Consider the following 22073-nt stretch of genomic DNA (forward strand, 5'->3'; position numbering starts at 1 on the left):
CCTGACAGTATGGTAGAAAAAGCTTAGCTGCTTAGTAAGACATTGACTGCCATAGTTTCCCTGCCACCCACTAACTGCTGCTTTTCTGACTCTTCTACAGGTGATTGCCTCTACACATCTGAAATATTCATTCCAAACAGTTTACATGGTAGAGCAAGAATACAATAGCTGACTGGTGCAAGGCAATTTAATCCTTTATTCAACAACATGGAAATCTTGAGAGGTAATAAGACTTCCAAAGCTGGCGCAGTGACTTTATATTATCAAAATGGAAGCCAAGGTGGCATTCCTGACTCACGGTCTTGCTGCTTAGGTCAGGCCTAGGAGAACTATTACAGCCAACATCCATTTACCTAAAAGGAGTTACAGACTCTGCTCAACAATGGCACATATTGATCCTGAGCTCTGGAGAAGTCTGGTTTTATATTTGGCCTACCTGAATAGTAAATCAAGAGTCCTTAACTTCCAGAGACATAAACACAATTCATTACACATTTTCCCCAGAATTCTATAAAAGTCACACACACAATTTGCATGCATAATTTAAAGAGCTAATTAGTGCATATAATTTGGCTTTTAACAACCAATTTTTGGCACTCATTAGGTTTAATTGAAATATATGCGCCTACATTTTATGTGCACGATCAAAAAGGGCGCGTGGTAATACAAGGGTTATGCACATATTTTCAAATGAGGATACACGTCTAATTTAGGCAAGTACATTGGCACCACATTTCAGTTGGTACACATGGCCACGCCTTAAGGTATCCACTATTCTATAAACTGTATCTAACTTTAAGCACGGTTTATAGAATAGCGCTTTTTTGGTCCAATTTATAGAACTCGGCTCTTCATTTGCAAAACCTCTCTGTTTTTCAAGTACATGCAACTCTATTTTAAAGAACAAGGCTAGAGTATACTTTGTCTAGAAGGAACTAAAAATTTTTAAAAAGAGTTTCTTCGCCTCCTGTTTTGTTTTCAGTCAGTCCCAGCCCTTTGTAATTCCCACCAAAAATTCAGCCAGCAAATAGGCACAAGCTGAGTTCTCTCTGCGGACTTTCTAACAGGCAAAGACAGCTGTATAAACACTGGTATGCAGATCTACCCCAGATGTTCACATCATTTTAGCTATATTTGACAAACATTGAGGCATATTTTCAAAGCACTTAGCCTTCCAAAGTTCCATAGGTTTCTATGGAACTTTGGAAGGCTAAGTGCTTTGAAAATATGCCTCTTAGTCACCACTAAGACTTGTAATCATCATTGGCCAAAAAAACTCCTTTTATACATAGTCACTTTATTATATATAGTTTATTCAGGCTTGCTAGACCTAGCTGCTGAGGCAGATCTGAGGGGGTTGCAAAACTATTGGGCTCATTTTCGAAAGAGAAGGACACCCATCTTTTGACACAAATCGGAAGATGGACGTCCTTCTCCCATAAACGTCCAAATCGGTATAATTGAAAGCCGATTTTGGACGTCCCCAACTGCACTCCGTCGCAGGGACAGCCAAAGTTCATGGGGGCATGTCGGAAGCGTAGTGAAGGCGTGACTTGGGCGTGCCTAACACTTGGACGTCCTTGATCCATAATGGAAAAAAAGGACATCTCTGACGAGCACTTGGGACGTTTTCACCTGGACCTGTTTTTCTTACGACTAAGGCACAAAAAGGTGCCCAAAATGACCAGATGACCACTGAAGAGAATCGGGGATGACCCCCCGTTACTCCCCCAGTGGTCACTAACCCCCCCTCCCACCCTCAAAAAACATCCTTCAAAATATTTTGTGCCAGCCTCAGATGTCATACTTTAGTGGGTGCAGTGTACTTCAGACAGGCGGACCCAGCCCCATCCCCCCCACCTGTTACTTTTGTGGAGGAAACAGCGAGCCCTCCACAACCCACCAGAAACCCACTGTACCCACATCTAGGTGCCCCCTTCACCCCTTAGGGCTATGGTAGTGGTGTACAGTTGTGGGTAGTGGGTTTTTGGGGGGGGGGGGTTGAGGGGCTCAGAACACAAGGTAAGGGAGCTATGTACCCGGGAGCAATTTATGAAGTCCACTGCAGTGCCCCCTAGGGTGCCCGGTTGCTGTCCTGGCATGTCAGAGGGACCAGTGCACTACAAATGCTGGCTCCTGCCATGACCAAAGGGCTTGCATTTGGCCGTGTCTGAGATGGACGTCCTTGGTTTCGATTATCGCCAAAAATCAGAAACGTCCATATCTAGGGACGACCAAATCTAGGGACGACCACATTTAAGGACTTGGACGTCCCTGACGGTATTTTCGAAACAAAAGATAGATGTCCATCTTGTTTCGAAAATACGGGTTTCCCCGCCCCTGGATTGGGACTTTTTGTGAGGACGTCCAAATCAAACCTTGGACGTCCGTTTCAAAAATGCCCCTCCACATCACCTACCTCTTTCATAATTTTTTCTCTTATAAATAGAAAACAGTTTTATAATGCATAGTACATAGCAAAATACATGACAAAATACAGTTTTGGAGTTATATCATTTCAACAGATTAATTAAATTTCAACGGACAGATTTTAAGATTATATACTTTAACAAAAGAATTTGGTTCGAGTTACCTGTGGGATGTGATGAAACACTCAAAAGCACGACACTTGAGAAAGAAAAAATAAAAACATTTCAAAACAGATTGAAAAGATATAACACAAAGAAAAAAAAACATTGTCCACTAAAATGACTAACTTTGAAAAATTAGGTTTTCTATTTGCCTGATAAAGCTGTATTGTATTTGGATTCAATGTTCTCTCTAATGTTTGCTGGCCCATGTGCTCATGAAAAACGTGCAGTTGCTAGGCATGTGCGCTCTGGCACGTGTGCGCATACACAGCTTAGAGGAAACACTGTTTGGACTGTGAGTTATGATGAGAACTAAAATCTAAATACTCAAGGATTTCAGGATTCTGCCAAAAACATCTTGGACATGCATGATGAGCTATTTGCTTCTGTTCTGATTTTCCACTATTTTGGATTAGAAGTAAGCATTCTAACTATGCCAGTGAAATGATTTTTCAATCATACAAAAACTTGTAACAGGAAATGCCCACGCTACAAATATCACTGTATATGTGATATATGTAGGCATATATGTGGCCTAATGGTTAGTGCAGTGGATAGCAGACCTGGGGAACCGAGTTCAAGTCCCACCGCTGCCTGACAGTCGGCAGTAGGTTGAAATCCTGGGGAACTAGGTTCAATTTCCTCTATAGCTCCATGGAACCCTGGGCAAGTCACTTAGCCCTCCATTGCCCTGGTATAATATAAACTTAGACTGCAAGCTCATTAGGGACAGTGCAAAGTACCTAATAGAAATTGTAAACCACATAGTTGCCTCAGGGATCACTTGCAGTATATTAAGTGCTGAAAAAAATAAAATATCACAAAATATTTCCCATAGGCATAAAATGTTGAGGATGAGGGAATCATACAGTGATATTACAAAATAATCTATAAAAATATTTTATAATAGGTAGGGAAACCCTCAGTGTATAATATGAGTTATGCAAGCACTGCAATCTCATTAGAGTGCCATTCGGCTCAATATAGTGGAGCCCGGCCATAATCTTTAAGGTCTACTCAAACTACATCATCATAGGGGTCCCTCTATGTGGTATAAGCGATACAAGTGCTGAATATTCACAATTTATCAGTGTTAATAACAATTCTCTGGTCCACAACATTAGTTGTAAGCATACAATCAAAATAACTGCCACCTCCTGTAATTTAGAATAAATGCAACAATGTCCACTTATCTGGAACAAAACCCGAAGGTGCGTCCGTGGGGCAGCAGGGTTCTAAAGAGCTCCATTTCGAGGACAACTCCCCTTCTTCAGGAGCCCATTAAACATTTTACTTATTTATTTATTTTATTCATTTGATCTTATATCCCACATTATTCGAAAATTAATTTCAGTTCGATGTGGCTTACATTTAATGGAACTCAATTATATTAACAATATACTGAATAAAGTTACAATTAACAAGAATCAGTCAAATATACAATTCTCCAATTTTATAATTCAATCTCAAAGAATGTCTTTAAAAAATATGTTTTCAGGTTTTTGTGAAATAGTAATTATTTACACCTCTTACTGCCTTGGGAATTTGATTCCACCATTTGGATCACAAGTAACTTAGGGGTCCTTTTGCTAAGCTGCAGGAAAAAGGGCCCTGCAGTAGCGATGGGGGCCATTTTTCACACTCACCAGGGCCCTTTTTACCGCAGCAGGTAAAGTGCCCCCCCCCCCCAAAAAAATGGCCATGCGGTAAGTTAACCGCCATGTGGCGGGCAGCACTTAATGCCACCCACTGAGGTGGCAGTAAGGGCTTCCATGGTAACCAGGCAGCACGCATCGATGCCCGGTTACCGCTGGGTTAGCGCCGCGCTACAGGAAAAAAAATTCCAGAGCGTTGGAAATGGTGCACCTTCCAGCCGGAACTACCGCTAGCAGCCGCGTTGGACCAGCAGTAGTTCCAGATTAGCGAGCGGTAAACCCACATTGGGCTCATCGCCACTTTGTAAAAGACCCCCTTAGAGTTGCTGTTTAAGCTGACTTAAAGGTTATGTTTTTGCAACTGGGGAGGTGGAGAAGTAGGTCTCTTGTTATTGAGTCTGCATTCCTTCCTGATAGATCAATTAAACCCACCATATAACTTGATGCCATTCCAAACAATGCTATACATGAGTGTACTGGTTTTGAACATCAATCGTGCTTTAATTGGGAGCCAGTGTAATTTGAGGAATAACAGGGTTTATCGCACTTTGATACCCTGAAAATCAAGTGGTTTGCTGTGTTTTCAACTGTCTGTAGCATTTTGATCACAGTTTCCTTGCTACCCACATATATTACATTACAGTAGTCAATTTGTGATAGTAACATTGTTTGTACTAACAATTGGAAACATTGATTTCTGAAAAAGTCTTTAATTCTTTTTAATCTCCAAAGGATCTTAAAAATTTTGAGTATGACAGCAGACACTTGAGTTTCAAAAGATAAGTGCTGATAAAAGATTACTCCTAAAATTTTTGCTGAGTTTTGATCAAATTAATTAATTATGAAATATGGATAGGAAATATGGGAATGTGAGCTTGATGTAACTAAAAGTTTTGTCATCTCTATTTAGTCCTGGGAGCTTTTATGAATTGATAAAGATTGTTTTGCTTCCCTTTTCTTTCTCCACCTTGGGTCTAGTGGACTGTCTACCATGTTTTCTTACTAAATGTAGCAAGGATACTCATAATTTACAGCATTCTATAAGTTACGCTCACCAATGGAAGCTCCCTCCTTGTCCTGCCCATGTGTACAACCCCCTTGCATTTATGCGCTATGTAAATTAGGTATACTGCTACATTAGTGCTTAGGTGCCCTGCTGGCACTTTCAAATTAAAGTGTACAATTAAACGCATACATGCTAGTATTCTACTCATTTACATGCACAAAGGTGTGTAAATGTAGGTGGCTGGATTATAAAATTATGCTTCATGTGACTATATTCAGCCACTAAACAAAGAGTGTTAGCACAGTGCCAGCACTTACCTACACAGATGGCAGAACTGAATATCTAAATTATGTGAAATGTTGCTACCGGCTCAAAACTGAGCCCTTAATAATTCAGCACTGTAAAGGATTTTCTAGACCAGGGGTTTTAAACACAGTCCTCAGGACACACCCAGCCAGTCAGGTTATCAGGCTACCCAAAATGAATATGCCCAAGAAAAATTTGCATACTCTACCACTATTGTATGCAAATCTCTCATATGCATATTCATTATAGGTATCCTGAAAACCAGACTGGCTGGGTGTGTCATGAAAACTGGGTCAAGAACCCTTGCTAAAGACAATCTCCTGTAACCCCAGTAGAATTTTTATCTGCTAATCTTGCAGTCCTGCTTAAACTCAGGATTACTATGAGCCTGGAATTACAGTATCTTAAAGACTCCCATTTCTTACTCCATGCCAAACAGTAAGTTTGAAAGCAAGTGTTTTATAACTGCTGCCTTCAATAAAATTGAGATCCTCTTTGATCCCTCCGCTTTAAATATATCATACTCCATTTGGCAACTGTGCCATAGCAAAACATCTCACAAGGTACATGATTGCTTGCTGATGACAAGGGGGTATGTGGAGACATCTGGGCAGGTGAAGCCTGAGGCCTGTTACTTTTTTAATGCCAAATCCTCCTAAGACAAACTTTAGCCATTGCTTAAATTAAAATGAGATGACAACGAATATGACTGATTTTGACTTTATGTTTCAAGATGTTATGTTCCTAAAGCCTACGTGATGCTGATGGTGGAGGAGGATAAGTTTACTGAGGTAGAAACTCTGGAGGTTTCTGAATATCTGGACAGCATCCCTAACAGAGCTGCTCTTATTGTTTCCTTTTCAGAACCTGATAAAGCAAATATTAAGAAAAGATATTTTTTTCAGGACATTGGCTGCATATTTTTCCAGATGTTAGCTGTGCCACCAAACTTAAGAAAGCTTTTTCTGCAATTGCACCCGAGGGTGTTGGCTGTGGGAGCAACTTTCTTCCTTAAGTTTCCTTGTACGTACCTGGTAATTATTTCTGGTACTAAAATTTATTTTCTTAGAGCCAATTCAATTATTGTTATTAGATTCTTGATATATACTGTCTTTTTGTAGTTCAACCAAAACGGTTTACATATTATATACAGGTAATTAGACTGCTTTCTTTGTGAGACGACTGGTTGATTTTATTTTTTTTTCGGGGGGGGGGGGGGGGGGGAAGGTGTGGATGTAGGAAGCTTGAGTCCATCAAATTAATATTTTATAACAGGTGGATGTGTGCAAAATATTGTATTTAGCTTAGGGTCCCTTTTTACTAAATGCAAGTTTGGTGTGTGAAAAGAGATTTACTGCAAAACATGTTATTGTGGTAATTTCCCAATTTGCATGCGTTAATCATGCAATTTTTTAAAAATATTGTTGGGAGGGGGCCTTTTTTGCCAGTCCCTTGCACTAATGAAAAAATTAGCACAGGATGTGCAAAAAAAATTAAAAACTGCTAAATACTAACATGCTTAATGTGCAGGAAACTGCTGTGTTAAAATGTGTTAAGCCCAGATTTTAACACATTTTAGTAAAGGGGCCCCTTAATTCTTTATTACTTTGAAGTGGTCTGTTTCTTGCTTTTTTCTTATTTCATGTACACGTTATGAAAATTCTAACACGAAAAATGGGATGACAATACTGCATAAAAGAGCATTTAACCTTATGAACAGCAAATATAGATTTATTACCTCAAGCAGCCCAAGTCTCTTGGCTCTTCTGGTAGACACCTCAGCTATCTCCTCTATCTCCTGCCTCCTGTTAACAGTCCCAGATTTCCTGAATTAAGGTGAACCAAACAGTGGCACTGCAATTAGTGGACCATGGACTGCAATTCTTTTTAAGCAAGCAGCTTTGGTAGAGACTTGCATACTTCTTAAATGGAATGCATCTATCAGAGCCTCCAATATGAAAATGGCTGCTTATAAGTGATTATGAACAAGAATTAACGCTTGGCACGGATCTCTTCTAGATAGCTCTATGCTCGATACTTAGTATTGATTAGAGAGTTGCACGGGAATGGGGCTAGTGGGACTGCCACGGTTACCACGGATATCCGATGGGAATGGGTCCTGCGGTGATCCCGCAGAAGTTTAGGCAAGTCCAGTCTTGCCTCCTCTCCTCGAACATACCTCAGTATATCCTGGTGGTCTAGTGGCCTCTTAAGAGCAGGAAAGATCCCCACTCTTTCCTGCCTGCTGCTGGTGATCCTCTACCTACCACTGTTTCTTTAAAATGGCTGCCGAGACTTCAAGCGGTGGCCTCACAAGGCTTCCGTGGAGGTGCAGCCTGGAACAGAAGGATGGAGTTGGATTCTAGACACCAAACAGATTCCTCAGAACTGCCTGTCTGAACCGACTGTTGAATTAGGTATCCTGATCCAGATAATAGTGAGATGTGAATGTGTGTACTGAAGACCACATCGTAGCCTTGCAAATCTCCTCTATGGAGGCTGATCTCAAGTGGGCTACTGTCACTGCAATGGCTCCAACATTGTGAGCCATGACAAGTCCCTCGAGTCAGCCCAGCAGCGACAGAGATGCAGTCTGCTATCCAATTTGAAAGTGTACGTTTGTGGACAACCACCCCCAATCTGTTGGGGTCAAAAGAAACGAAAAGCTGGGTGGACTGTCTATGGGCTTTAGTCTACTCCAGATAGAAGACTAAGGCTTGTTTTCAGTCTAAGATATGCAGTACACTTTCGCCAGGATGGGCATGAGGTTTTGGGAAAAATGTTGGAAGAACAACTGACTGGTTAAGATGGAACTCAGACACTATTTTAAGGAAGGATCTTAGGGTGCGTGCAGAGGACTACTCTGTTGTGATGGAACTTAATATACGGTGGTTGAGCTACCAGTGCCTGGAGCTCACTGACCCTGCAAGCTGAAGTGATCTTCACCAGAAACACGACTTTCCAGGACAAAAACTTCAGATGGCAGGTTTCCAGAGACTCAAAAGGAGCATTCACCAGCTGGGTGAGGACATCGCTGAGATCTCATGAGACAACGGGAGGTTTGGTAGGGGGCTTACATAAATGCCACATTAGCAGTGAACAAAACGGAAATCATAAAGGACTGGATTAACGAGGAAGACCTCGGACTAGTGTTCATCAATGAAACATGGATTCACAACAAGGAAGACCCTATAATCCTGGACCTCTGCCTTCCAGGATACAAAATTCTACACTGGACCAAAAAGGGCAAAAAGGGAGGAGGCATCGCACTATTATATAGATCCCTCTTCACAACGGAATCCGTAACATACCACAACTTGAAATCACCTTGATCAGGATAAAAGACAAATCACTTAACCATCTGTGCTGTACCATATTCTATAGACCCCTGGGAAATTGGAAAGAAGCTCAGCTAAACCTAATGGACTTTATATCAAACACCTGTGTCACCAACCAAACATGATATTAATAGGAGATATTAACTTACATCTAGAAGATCAAAACATGAACAGCACTAAAGAATGTAATGAATTTCTTCAACTATGGGAATTCAAAAGGACACAAGTGAACCCAACTCACAGAAAAGGTCACACATTAGATCTACTAGCTTATAAATTCTCAACTGACCAAAACTTCTTAATAAAGATCCATAAATGGATTGAAACTCCCTGGTCTGATCACTTCAGATTAAACTTGACTCTCTACTGGAAGGAAAAGGGATCTCGCCAGTCGCAAAACAGAACAGCATACAAAACATGGAAAGTCGACAACTAAATTCTGGCAATCCATGTACGAAAATCATTGGTCACTGCCAACCAACTCCATAGAATTCCTTGCAGAATGGGAAAAAAGATGCACCACTATCCAAGACGAAATAGCACCTATGTACACCGCCTTGAGTGAATTCCTTCAAAAAGGCGGTAAATAAATCCTAATAAAAAATAAATAAATATGTGAAACAAAACCTCACAAAAACACAACACAATCCCTTGGTTCAACAAAGAACTGAAAGAACTAAAGATACAATGCAGACGACACAAACAAACGTGGAGAAAAAAAATAAAAACGAAGAAACAACACATGGAAGGGCACACAAAAGAGGTACAAACACAAAATAAGACAAGCTAAAAGAAAATTCTATAAAGAACAAATAAGCCCTGATTATAAAGACACAAGGAAACTATATGTTAGTAAACAATCTATTAGACATCAAATCAATTATAACAAATACCATAGACCTCCCACCAGCAGATGAACTGGCCAAACATTTCGAAAAAAAGATCATCAATCTGCATAAAAATCTACCTCAGGAAAGTACCAACCTTGAAACCTAATTAGACAAACTAGACTCATCACCAGAAGAAACACCAGCAGACAGGGTATGGACCAATTTCACCCAACTATACTCAGATGAGACAGTAGCCCAAGCGATAAGAAAGTACTCTTCTGAACACCGTCCTCTAGATACATGTCCAAATTACATCATGAAAACACCCCCTAAACAGTTCATCGAAGATCTCAGATCCCACCTAAACTTCCTGTTTCAAGAAGGACTATTCCCATTGGCCAAGGGAAGTATTTTGCTCAAACCCATACCAAAGGACACCAAGAAACAAGCCAATATCTCAGACTACAGACCAGTCGCACCTACACCACTAATTACCAAGACAATGGAAGGCCTAATGGCCAAACAACTAACAGAATACCTCAACAAATTCTCCGTATTGCATGAATCCCAATCAGGTTTCAGATCTCACCACAGCACGGAAACAGTGCTAATCACACTTCTGGCCAAATTCAAGCAAGAAATATCAATGGGCAAAAACATCCTATTACTCCAGTTTGACATGTCAAGTGCATTTGACATGGTAGACCACCAAATCCTACTAAGAATAATGGATAAACTAGGAATTGGAGGGAAGATACTCAAATGGATTAAGGAATTCCTAACCACCATGGCTTACCAAGTAAAGTCAAATTCCATAATCTCTTCACCATGGAAAGCAGAATGTGGTGTCCCACAGGGCTCACCACTTTCGCCCATTTTATTCAACCTAATGATGATCCCATTAGCCAAGTCGCTAGCCAAACATGACCTCAATCCTTTCATATACGCTGACGATGCAACAATCTTTATCCCCTTCAAAAACAGCCCTTCTGAAATCACATCTAAAATCACAAACAGCATGAATACCATGGAATCCTGGGCATCAGCCTTCAAACTGAAACTAAACAGAGAAACACACACACTACCTCATACTTTCAACCCCAGACAACATAGAAACATTCACAACTATCAATGCAGAGGGTTCACCACTCCCAATATCAGACAACCTGAAAATCCTAGGAATCATCATAGACCGGGACTTATCATTTAAAAACCAAGCCAAGACCACTACAAAGAAAGCGTTCCACTCAATGTGGAAACTCAAACGCATAAAACAATACTTCCCAAGGGACATATTCTGCAACATGATTCAAACCATGGTTCTGGCCCATATGGACTATTGCAATGGAATCTATGCAGGATGCAAAGACCAAACCCTAAAGAAACTACAAACAGCACAAAACACTGCTGCCAGACTCATCTTCGGAAAAACACAATTTGAAAGCGCCAAACCCCTTCTACAAAACTTGCACTGGCTACCATTCAAAGCATGCATATCATTCAAAATCTGCTCTATGGCCCATTTTTAAAAAAGGTTCCAGGGGAGATCCGGGAAATTTTAGACCGGTGAGTCTGACGTTGGTGCCGGGGACAATGGTAGAGGCTATTATTAAAAACAAAATTACAGAGCACATCCAAGGACATGAATTACTGAGACCGAGTCAGCACGGCTTTTGTGTGAGGAAATCTTGCCTGACCAATTTACTTCAATTCTTTGAAGGAGTAAACAAACATGTGGACAAAGGGGAACCGATTGACATTGTGTATCTGGATTTTCAAAAGGCGTTTGATAAGGTACCTCATGAAAGGCTACAGAGGAAATTGGAGGGTCATGGGATAGGAGGAAATGTCCTATTGTGGATTAAAAACTGGTTGAAGGATAGGAAACAGAGAGTGGGGTTAAATGGACAGTATTCACAATGGAGAAGGGTAGTTAGTGGGGTTCCTCAGTGCTCTGTGCTAGGACCGCTGCTTTTTAATATATTTATAAATAATTTAGAGATGGGAGTAACTAGCGAGGTAATTAAATTTGCTGATGACACAAAGTTATTCAAAGTCGTTAACTCACGTCAGGATTGTGAAAAATTACCGAAGGACCTTATGAGACTGGGCGGCTAGATGGCAGATGACGTTTAATGTGAGCAAGTGCAAGGTGATGAATGTGGGGAAAAAAGAACCCGAATTATAGCTACGTCATGCAAGGTTCCACGTTAGGAGTTACGGACCAAGAAAGGGATCTGGGTGTCATCGTCGATAATACACTGAAACCTTCTGCTCAGTGTGCTGCTGCGGCTCGGAAAGCGAATAGAATGTTGGGTATTATCAGGAAAGGTATGGAAAACAGGTGTGAGGATGTTATAATGCCATTATATCGCTCCATGGTGCGACCCTTGGTCTTTTCCCAGTGTGGCATTACTTATGTACTTATGTAGAATAATCTTCGACCTATCACCGGGATGCAAGACCAATTTAATAGACCTGCCTATCCGAAATACAAATACCACAGCAAGATCTTACCTAACCCTCCACTTCCCTAAATGTAAAGGCCTTAAATACAAAATTATCATACACTTCCAGCTTCTCCTATGTCAGCATGAAGCTCTGGAACACACTCCCAAAAGACCTAAAACTCAAGAATACACTTGAAGGCATACTTTTTCAGAAAATACCTTCTTGATGACCCAACTTAACCACCCAAATTACCAAATAACAATACAAAAATATGATAATTATTCAGAAATTGAATCAAGCCACCGTTCCCAACCCACCTCAACAAATACTAACTTACTCTAGATACAATGTAATTGCTCTATAAAAACTATATCCTAGTTCCACATAATCTGCCACAAATCTACTAAAGTCTCTCTCTCTGCCCAAAGAACTCCAGTCCAGTCTGTTCTCTATCTGCAACCAATATACTACATAATCTTGTAAGCCACATTGAACCTACCAATAATTGGGAAAATATAGTATACAAATGCATAAAAATAAAATAAAGAAACCTCACATGAAACGAACAATTAAAGGCTGTACAGACATAGATTCACCTACTACACAATGATAAGCGCCAGACTCAGAAAGGTGCAGAAGGTACTCAAGCAGTTTTTGTGAAGGGCAAGAAAAGGGATCTAAGGCCTTGCCCTCAAACCAGAAAGCAAAACTTCTCCATTTAAAAGAGTAACATCTCTTAGTTGAATCTTTCCTAGAAGCCAACAAGATACGGAAGACACCCTCAGGCAATCTGAGGGACCCAAATTCTAGAGATTGGATGTTGGAATGCAGAAGAGACTCTTTGTCCTGCATGGTGAGGGTCGGAAAACAGTCCAATCTCCACGGATCTTCGGAGGATAACTCCAGCAGAAGAGGGAACCAAATCTGCTGGGCCAGTAGGGAGCAATCAGAATCCTGATGCCCTAATCTTGCCTGAATTTCATCAAAATCTTCTCTATGAGAGGAATAGGAGGATACACATACAGAAGACACTGTCCCCAATGCAGGAGAAAGATATCTGACGCTAGTCTGCCATGTGACCTGAGTCTGAAGCAGAACTGAGGGACCTTGTTGTTCAGATGAGTGGTGAAAAGATCCCCACTCTCAGAAGATCTTCTGGGCTGCGCTCATGTTGAGAGACCACTTGTGCAGTTGCAATATCCTGCTCAGTCTGTCCACCAGGCAGTTGCTCTTGCCGGTCTGTCCCAGTATGGCAATACTTATGTACTTTGCATTTGTCCACAATAAATTTCATCTGCCATTTGGATGCCCTGTCTTCCAATTTCTTAAGGTTTTCCTGCAATTTTTCACAGTCCGCATGTGTTTTGACAAAAAAAAAAAAAAAAAAAAAACCTTGAAATTTTGGGTCATCTGTAAATTTAAATCATCTCATTTGCTGTTCCAATTTCCAGATTATTTATAAATATATTAAATAACACTGGTCCCAGTAAAGATCCCTGTGGCACTCAACTATTCACTCTCCTGTTTTCTGTCCAATAACCAATTCCTAATCCACAAAAGAACACTGCATCCTTTCCCATGATTCTATACTTTTCTCAGGAGTCTCTCATGAGGAACTCTCAAAAGCTTTCTGAAAATCTAGATACACTACATCAACTGGCTCACCTTTATCCACGCCTTCAAAGAAATGAAGCAAATTGGTGAGGTAAGAGTATCCTTGGCTGAAAGCATGCTGACTGTCCCGTTAAACCACGTTTATCTATGTGTCTGTAATTTTATTCTTTATAATATAGTTTCCAATATTTTACCCAGACACTGATATCAGGCTTACCAGTTTGTAATTTCCCAGATCACCCCTTGAACCCTTTTTAAAAATCGGTATTACATTGGCTACCCTCCAGGTACTACAGACGATATTAATGACAGGTTATAGATTACTAACAGATCAGCAATTTCATGTTTGAGTTCTTTCAGTACCCTTGAATGCATGCCATCCGGTCCTTGTGATTTACTACTTTTTAATGTGTCGATTTGACTTGGTAGGTCTTCCAGGTTTACCGAGATCTTTCAGTTAATCTGTATCGTCACCCTTGAAAACCATTTATAGTACAGGTAGATCTCTTACATCTTCTAATGTAAAGACTGAAGCAAAGAATTCATTCAGTCTCTCCACTATGGTCTTGTCCTCCCTGAGTGCCCCTTTTGCTCCTTCATGATCTAACGGTCACTGATTCCCCTCTCAGGCTTTCTGTTTCTGATGTACCTGAAAAAGTTGTTACAGATTTTTTGCCTCTGTGGCAAGTTTTTCTTCATATTTTCTTTTAGCCTTCTTTATTAATGCTTTGCATCGAACTTGCCAGTGCTAATGTTGTCCCTGCCCTGAGTCTCCTTCGCAAACTTAGGCAGTCTGCTGCCAGTTTCTTAAATAATCCATTTGCACAATTTTATATTCAAGGTCAGTGCTAGCAATAGCAGCAATACTGCCTTGCAGACCTCCAGTGCTGCAGCCCATCCTTTTTCCTCCCTTCTGCTTACCTTGTTCCATTTAAACATCAGCTGCCACCGCAGCTTTCTGTGTAGCAGGACAGCATCAGGCCCCACTGCTGCTGCTAATCACACATAGTGGCACCAGTAGCACATCACTTCACTTGTGTGTCTGTAGGAGTAGGAGGCTGAGCCACCAAGGGGTACTCTACACAGGACACAGGGGCCTATCAGAGGAGGGGTGTAGTGTGTCATCAGCAGACTAAGTTTTGATGCTGCCTATAACTCCTCATGCAAGCACTGCTTATAGTCTTTGGCTACTTGATATTTGAGTATCAATGTGGAATCAACTCAAGTCTAGCAGTACACACGATGTCACTGATCTTACCTGAAAATATAGTTTATGTACTGTTGGTCAAGGTCCCTGGAGGAAAAAAAAAAAAAAAAGATATATAAAACAGTATGTCTAAAGTACAAAAACATTACTAAAGAATGACAAATTATCCTGTACCAGATTACACACAGCAATGATTATCTACATCATTGAGTGTACAATGAGTAATAAGTTTCTACCAAAAAAGGAAGGATTTAATAGATTTTCAACTAAAAAACAAAAAAAACAATGGCAAATTTGCTGTGTAATTTTAAAGTGTTCCTATTGTGATGCTACTGGCGTGATGACATATGAGTGGCTGGAATTTGTTTATAACCACAGAACTAGGGCAAGAATTACCCCACACTGGGTGAACATGAACTAGCTTAGTAGGAAGGAGACTTCCTGCAGTTTGATTTGTATCTGTTGCTCCATCACAAGAAAAATGAAAGTAAAACAGCAGATACTAGCTTATCACTATACTGCCATAAAATAAATGCTTAGGGGAAAAAAGGCAAAATGGTAAGCACTACAGTACTTCAAAAACACTAAGGGGTCCTTTTACTAAGATGCGCTAATGGATTTAGAATGTTCTCATAGGTGGTCGGTGACTCAGCTATTTGGGGAAGCTAAAGTGGGTGGGGCTAAGGGGCAAAACTTGGGTAAGGTATGTGGCAGAGTGTAATGGAACAGAGCAAATTAAAATGTTTGGAATGGGAGCCAACACCTATGTCAGCAGTAAAAGAACAGTGGAACACTTTTACAGCTTATTGCTTAATTAATTTGTCCTGTGAATCTGTATTGTGGTGCACTGCTCTGTCTTCTAACCCTGCCTAGTTATATTCTAGTGGAATTTGAAAGTTAAATCAACTGAAAATTCTTTGATCAGACTGTAGCATTCTGGTCATACCTAGAGAACCTTTTTTGATAAAGCACTTGGCTGACTCACTGGGACTTATAGAAGGTGGAACAAAAAGATATGAAGGTACCCAAAGAGAAGAGACACCCCCAAATCACTATATTGAAACTCATACCAGGAAACTGTTGCTACTAGGGGATTCTATTATCAGAGGCATTAACTTTGAAACACAGTTCAAGGGGCCATGCAAAGTGAAAATGCCTTCCAGGCTCTTCAGCTACCAGGAGTACCAAGCAAATAATCTCTATAATCAGAGAAGAAACTAAGGAGTCAAAACACTGATGTTGTTATCCACCTGGGAACAAATGACTTGTCCAGTAATATACCACTTGCTACGCAGAGAGCTTTTCAGGAGCTGGGAAAGGGGTTAAAACCTTTGTTACAAACAATAGCTTTCTCTGAAGTACTACCTACCTTTGCAAAGGGAGAGAAAAGATTGCAAAGTACTGAGAATTTCAATAGCTGGCTCAAAGCCTGGTGTCACCAAGAAGGATTTAGGTACATAGGAAGATGGGGCAATACATGGAAAAACAAAAAAAAGACTATAGTGTAACAATAGGCTGCATCTCACTGTGGCAGGAAAAAAAATCCTTGGGGAGAAATTCAGACAATATATTTCTAGGCATTTAAACTAGAAGGCATGGGTGGCATATGGAGGCAGTTCACTTCAAGTGGTCACCCCCAGCTAAAGCTAAAGACAAAATGTGTTAGTAGAAAAGAAAGCAATGAAAACAACAATCTTAATAAATCACTTTTTATCAACACAGCAAGAAGTGAGACTAAACAAGAAACTAAACAGAAGATAAAAATTCCACTGAAATGTAGATAGAAAGCAATGACCACAAATGCTCGCAGTCTAAGCAATAAGGTTCATGACCTTCAAGCCCTGATGTTGGAGGCAGACGTTGTTGCAATCATGGAGACATGGCTCAGTGGTTCCCATGCATGGGATGCAAACATACCAGGCTATAATCTATTTAGGAAGGATACAGATGGTTGTAAAGGTGAAGGAGTAGCTCTGTATGTGAGAAATGATATCGCAGTGACTGAAATGAAAGGGACCTGGGGAAAGGAAGAAGCGATATGGATCACCTTAAAAAGAGATGATGGAACCTCTGTCCACATGGGTGTTGTCTACAGACCTCCGACACAACTGGAGGAACTAGATAAAGATCTAATCGTGGATATTCAAAAGTTGGGAAAGAAGAGAGAGGTGCTGTTGATGGGAGATTTCAATCTGCCGGATGTAGATTGGAAGGTTCCATCTGTGGAATCGGAAAGAAGTACAGAGATCGTTGATGCTTTTCAATGTGCTCTGCTCAGACAAATGGTGACAGAACCCACGAGGGAGGGAGCAACGCTGAATTTGGTGCTCACAAATGGGGATAGTGTGTCAAATGTCCGAGTGGGTGCCCAACTGGGCAGCAGTGACCATCAAACAGTCTGGTTTGATATACAGCTGAAGTGGAGGGCGGCCACTCAAAACTCAAAGTCCTGGATTTCAAGCATGCTGACTTTAGTAAAATGGGGAAATACCTGAGGAAGGAGCTGATGGGCTGGGAGGACGTACAAGAAGCGGAAGGACAATGGTCCAGGCTGAAACCTTTATGTAAGGAGAGTAAATAAAAGCAAGAGAAAAAGGAAACCGATATGGTTCTCCAAGGAAGTGGCTGAGAAAATAAAGTCTAAAGAGTTGGTGTTCCTGAAATACAGAAAAACTTAAGAAAAGGAACACGGAGAGGAATACCGGATGAAGCTGAAAGAAGCCAAGAGAGAGATACGTCTGGCGAAAACGCAAGCGGAAGAACAAATGGCTAGAAATGTAAGGAGGGGTGACAAAAATTTCTTCAGGTATATTAGTGAAAGGAGGAAGACTAAAAAGGGAATTGTGAGACTAAGATGCTGCGAACCGCTATGTAGATAATGATGAAGGAAAAGCAAATTTGCTAAATAGATACTTTTGTTCTGTTTTCACAGAAGAAAATCCTGGAGAAGGACCGAGATTAACTGGCAAAAGTACATATGAGAATGGAGTGGATATAGCACCGTTCACGGAAGAGAGTGTGTATTGTCCCAAATTAGCTCTTTAAAATTATAGCAGTAGTTAGCAGGTACAAAAATATTGTATATACAAAATGATTAATATATTAGGAAATTAGCCTTTTTTTATTTTTTTCTTGCACAAAGCCAAAGACATGATAAAACTTTGCAATGGCTAATACAAGGACTTAACAAGATTTCAGCAAAATTAAGTAGATAATGAAAAGCCTCTATGAAAAAATAAATCAGAAACAAAACCTCAGTTTGTTGCTAAAGTGGACATCAGGTTTTACGCAACACCCTTCAATTGAAGGTAGGAAGAGGACAGCTGTGAATGAAGGATGAGAGAATACAGAGTGTGCGTAAATGTGAATGGTGCTTTTTGTTTTGTCTTGTTTTAAACATCTGGACACATGCCAGTTCTGCAAGGTAGCAATTCTTCATGCTTTGCAAGTTGCACAGTTTGTGTTTGACAGTATTAAAATTTTCTTCTGTGTACAAGGATGATGGTGTTTCCCCTTATTGATTCCTATGAATCAGTGGGGTAACAAAAGTGTGAGAAGGCATTTTTGGCTTCTTGTCATTAGATCATGCCACCATATCTGAGCATGACCAGTAAATTTTTCCTGCTTTTTACAATAGACAAAGCCATCAGAACAACTTTGCATGTTCAAAGAGAAAGACTCATGCAGAAGAAAATGAGGAAGTGAAGGTATTCTGTGGCTCAGAGAGGTATATATTGAAACATTTTGGGTCTACGATATCACCCTAGGTGCTTCTCCTGTGTATCATTTTCACCAGCTTTGAACAGAAAATATCTTTTATGACCTGCCTGAATAGCCATTCACTTCAGCCTGTTTACAGCCTCAAAACAAGCAAATGCACCTCATTGTCATTTCCATTTGCTGCACTATAACAGTTAAACACTGGGTTTAATGATTTAGCTGGGATTAAGCCATAGGAACACAGTCTGTGGTGAGGAGTGATTCTACCAACTGTCAAACTTCCCACCCCAAATATATACATTTTTTTTGGGGGGGGGGGAGGGTGTGGCTGATTATTACTATTCCATAGTAACTGAAAACATGCATCAATAAAAAAATATCTAGGTACCAATGGGATTTTTTTTCACCTCTTACTCTTTCTAAAAAAAAACAAAAAAACGAATGACTACAAACAGAAAACGACATATGATGCAAAAAACCCCAGGGTCTAACTTATTTGTGTCTTCACATAGTAGAGAAATGGGTTTTCTGATGAGCATTACTTAACATGAAAAACATTCCTCATCATAACACTAGTTTGCGATCAGTTTCAAATCAGAATTGGGCATGATGCACCCCTTGGGGTCTAGCACCACCAATTTTGGGGGGCACAGAGAAAGGAGTGCGTGGGCATCACTCCTACTTCACAACTTCAAGGTGCATGGGGGGGGGGGGGGTCAGAGGGCTGCAAGGGATGTTGGGGTCTACTAGACCACCCTAGATTTTAATTTTAGGTGTTGGGGAGGATGTGGAGTCAGAAGATCAGGGGGGTGATCAGGGGGGTCTGCAGGGGGGAGGGGGTTCACTAGACCATGAGAGATTTTTTTTTGGGGGGGGGGAGGTCCTTTTGGGGGTAGAGAGGATGCAAGAGTCCAGCAGGATAGTGTTTTCCCCCCTAACGTCTCCCAACCCCTGCACCAACAGGAAGGGGGACGTTTTGCTCTTCAATGCAGCACACAGCTGCATACTACCGCGGTGGTGTGCACTGTGCTTCTAAAAGCGTAAACTAACACAGTGGTAATTTACATGCTATTTGCTTATCGCATTGGGGAGCTAAAGTTTTGCATTTGGCTTGTGCTAGGAAGCTGTGCGCTGAGTGTCAGTGCACAGTACGAACACAAATTTACTGCATCAGCCCTCTGAGACAGCAAAGCCAGCAATATATCATCCTTTTGTACATGGAGGCCTTGCAAAAACTCTTTTACAGACATTACCTTATAACAGTTGATTTCTGGGACTTCTGAAATACTTTGTAACCTCCTGTAATAGAAATATCAATTCATAACTGGACATCTGTTCAGTAGATACATGGTTATCTACAGTATGTTAATCTTAGGCAGAGGCACCTTGAGAGGAGAGAGAAATTTTAGTGAGAATAGAAATTATCTACCTAATTCTACATATAGCACCCTAAACTGCACACACAATTTAATTGCTTAATGAATCAACAAGCGCTAGTTGAGAGCTAATTATTGGTGCTAATTGGTAATTGGAATTTACACGCGCATCTTTATAGTCATGATTCTATAAAGATGTGTGCATAAAGTTTTTCATGTGGATCCGAAAAGGGGGCATGGCCATGGACGAGTCAGGGGCATTTCAAGAATCTGCGTGCAGTATTACAGAATTTGGGGGGATCTGTGCCTAATTTAGGCACAGGGATTTGCACCAGGGTTAAGTTGGTTTCTCGCACCCAAAATTGGGCGTGGATCCTGGCACTAAGTGTTATTCTATAAACGGTGCCCAACTTGGAATGATGTTTATAGAATTGAGTCCTATGTGCTTGCCATAGCAGTACAACAAATAAAATTATGTCAGCAACTAATAACCTTTATTCAGTATATATTTTATACATATTAGCACTTAGACTTATAAAGTTGCATAGTAACCTATGAAAATGAGCCCCTTTACCACCTAAAAATATTTAGAAATATTTTATCCTGCAATCACAATATGTCAATACTGCTTAAAATTTAAACACAAAGGGCCCGATATTCAGCACTATTTAACTGGCCAGGAACGGCTCCTGGCCAGTTAAGTAGTGCATAGACAGCTAAGTGCAAATATTCAGCACGAGACAGCCAGTTATCTCCGCTGAATATCGCAAAGAAACTTATCTGTAAGCAGGTATTCTCCAAGGCCTTATATTCTAATAAGTGGGAAATACATTTCCACGTTGACCAGTTCAGAGCTTATAACAAGCTAGCAAGAGCTTTGTGGAGCGTGAGACACACTCCACTAAACATGCACAAGTGCCTTCCCTCCTGCTGCGAGAATACGGTTAACACAGTACAATACTACAGCACAGAAGAACAAAAATAGGAGACAACTCCAAGGGAAGGAGGAAGAGTTTGTGAGAATATAAGGCCTGCTGTCCTCGGAGAACACCTGCTACAGGTAACTTTCGCTTTCTCCAAGGAAAAGCAGGCCATAATTCTCACAAGTGGGTACTCCCTAGCAATCAGACTCACTGAAAACAACCACCACTGGGTAATTAGGCCTCACAACCGCGAGGACATAACACAGATTAACCTGAAACTATATGCAAACTATGTGAGAGTGCAGCCTGGAACAGAAGAAAATGGGCCTAGAGGGGTGTAGTTGGATTCTAGACCCCAAACAGATTCCGCCTTACTTCTTGTCCAACCCCAAACAGATTACACATTACTGCATGTCCGAACCGCCTGTCACGTCGGGTATCCTGCTCAAAGCAGTAGTGAGATGTGAATGTGTGCACTGCAGACCACGTTGCAACCTTGCAAATTTCTTCAATGGAGGCTCACTGCAAGTGGGCTACCGACGCAGCCATGGCTCAGACACTGTGAGGATTACATGACCTCCTGAGCATCAGTGAAAGAAATGAAATCTGCCAACCAATTACAGATTGTGCATCTTCCGATGGTGATCCCCATCCTGTCAGGATCAAAAGAAACAAAAACTTGGGCAGATTGTCTGTGGGGCTTAGTCCGCTCCATGTAATAGGCCAATGCTTGTTTGCACTCCAAGGTGTGCAAGGCGCTCTTGCCAGGATGGGCATGAGGTTGGGGAAGGAACGTTGGCAAGGCAATCAACTGGTTCAGATGGAACTTCAACACAATCATAGGCAGAAAGTTAGGAGCATGCGGAGGATCACTCAGTTGTGCTTAAACTTAGTACAAGTTGCATCCACTACTAAAGCCTGAAGCTCACTGACTACGAGCTGAAATAACTGCGACCAAGAAAATGACCTTCCAGGTCACGTACTTCAGATGGCAGGAATCCAGTGGCTCGAAAGGAGCTTTCATCAGCTGGGTGAGAACAACATTTAGGTCCCATG

The 22073-nt window shown here is 41.0% G+C and overlaps 1 protein-coding gene across 1 annotated transcript in view; it reads right to left on the reverse strand.

Moving 5' to 3' along the window:
- Nucleotides 1-22073, reverse strand: part of TMEM241 (transmembrane protein 241) — a 143197-nt gene that overhangs the window by 33090 nt on the left and 88034 nt on the right. The window contains exons 9-11 of the mRNA XM_030188024.1: nt 19972-20017; nt 15050-15085; nt 2594-2628 (exon numbers count right to left, since the gene is read on the reverse strand). Coding sequence (XP_030043884.1) covers nt 2594-2628; nt 15050-15085; nt 19972-20017 — 117 coding nt within the window. The remainder of the gene's footprint in view (nt 1-2593; nt 2629-15049; nt 15086-19971; nt 20018-22073) is intronic.

The sequence above is a fragment of the Microcaecilia unicolor genome, chromosome 1 (genome assembly GCF_901765095.1).
Source record: "Microcaecilia unicolor chromosome 1, aMicUni1.1, whole genome shotgun sequence".
Classification (NCBI taxonomy): domain Eukaryota; kingdom Metazoa; phylum Chordata; class Amphibia; order Gymnophiona; family Siphonopidae; genus Microcaecilia; species Microcaecilia unicolor.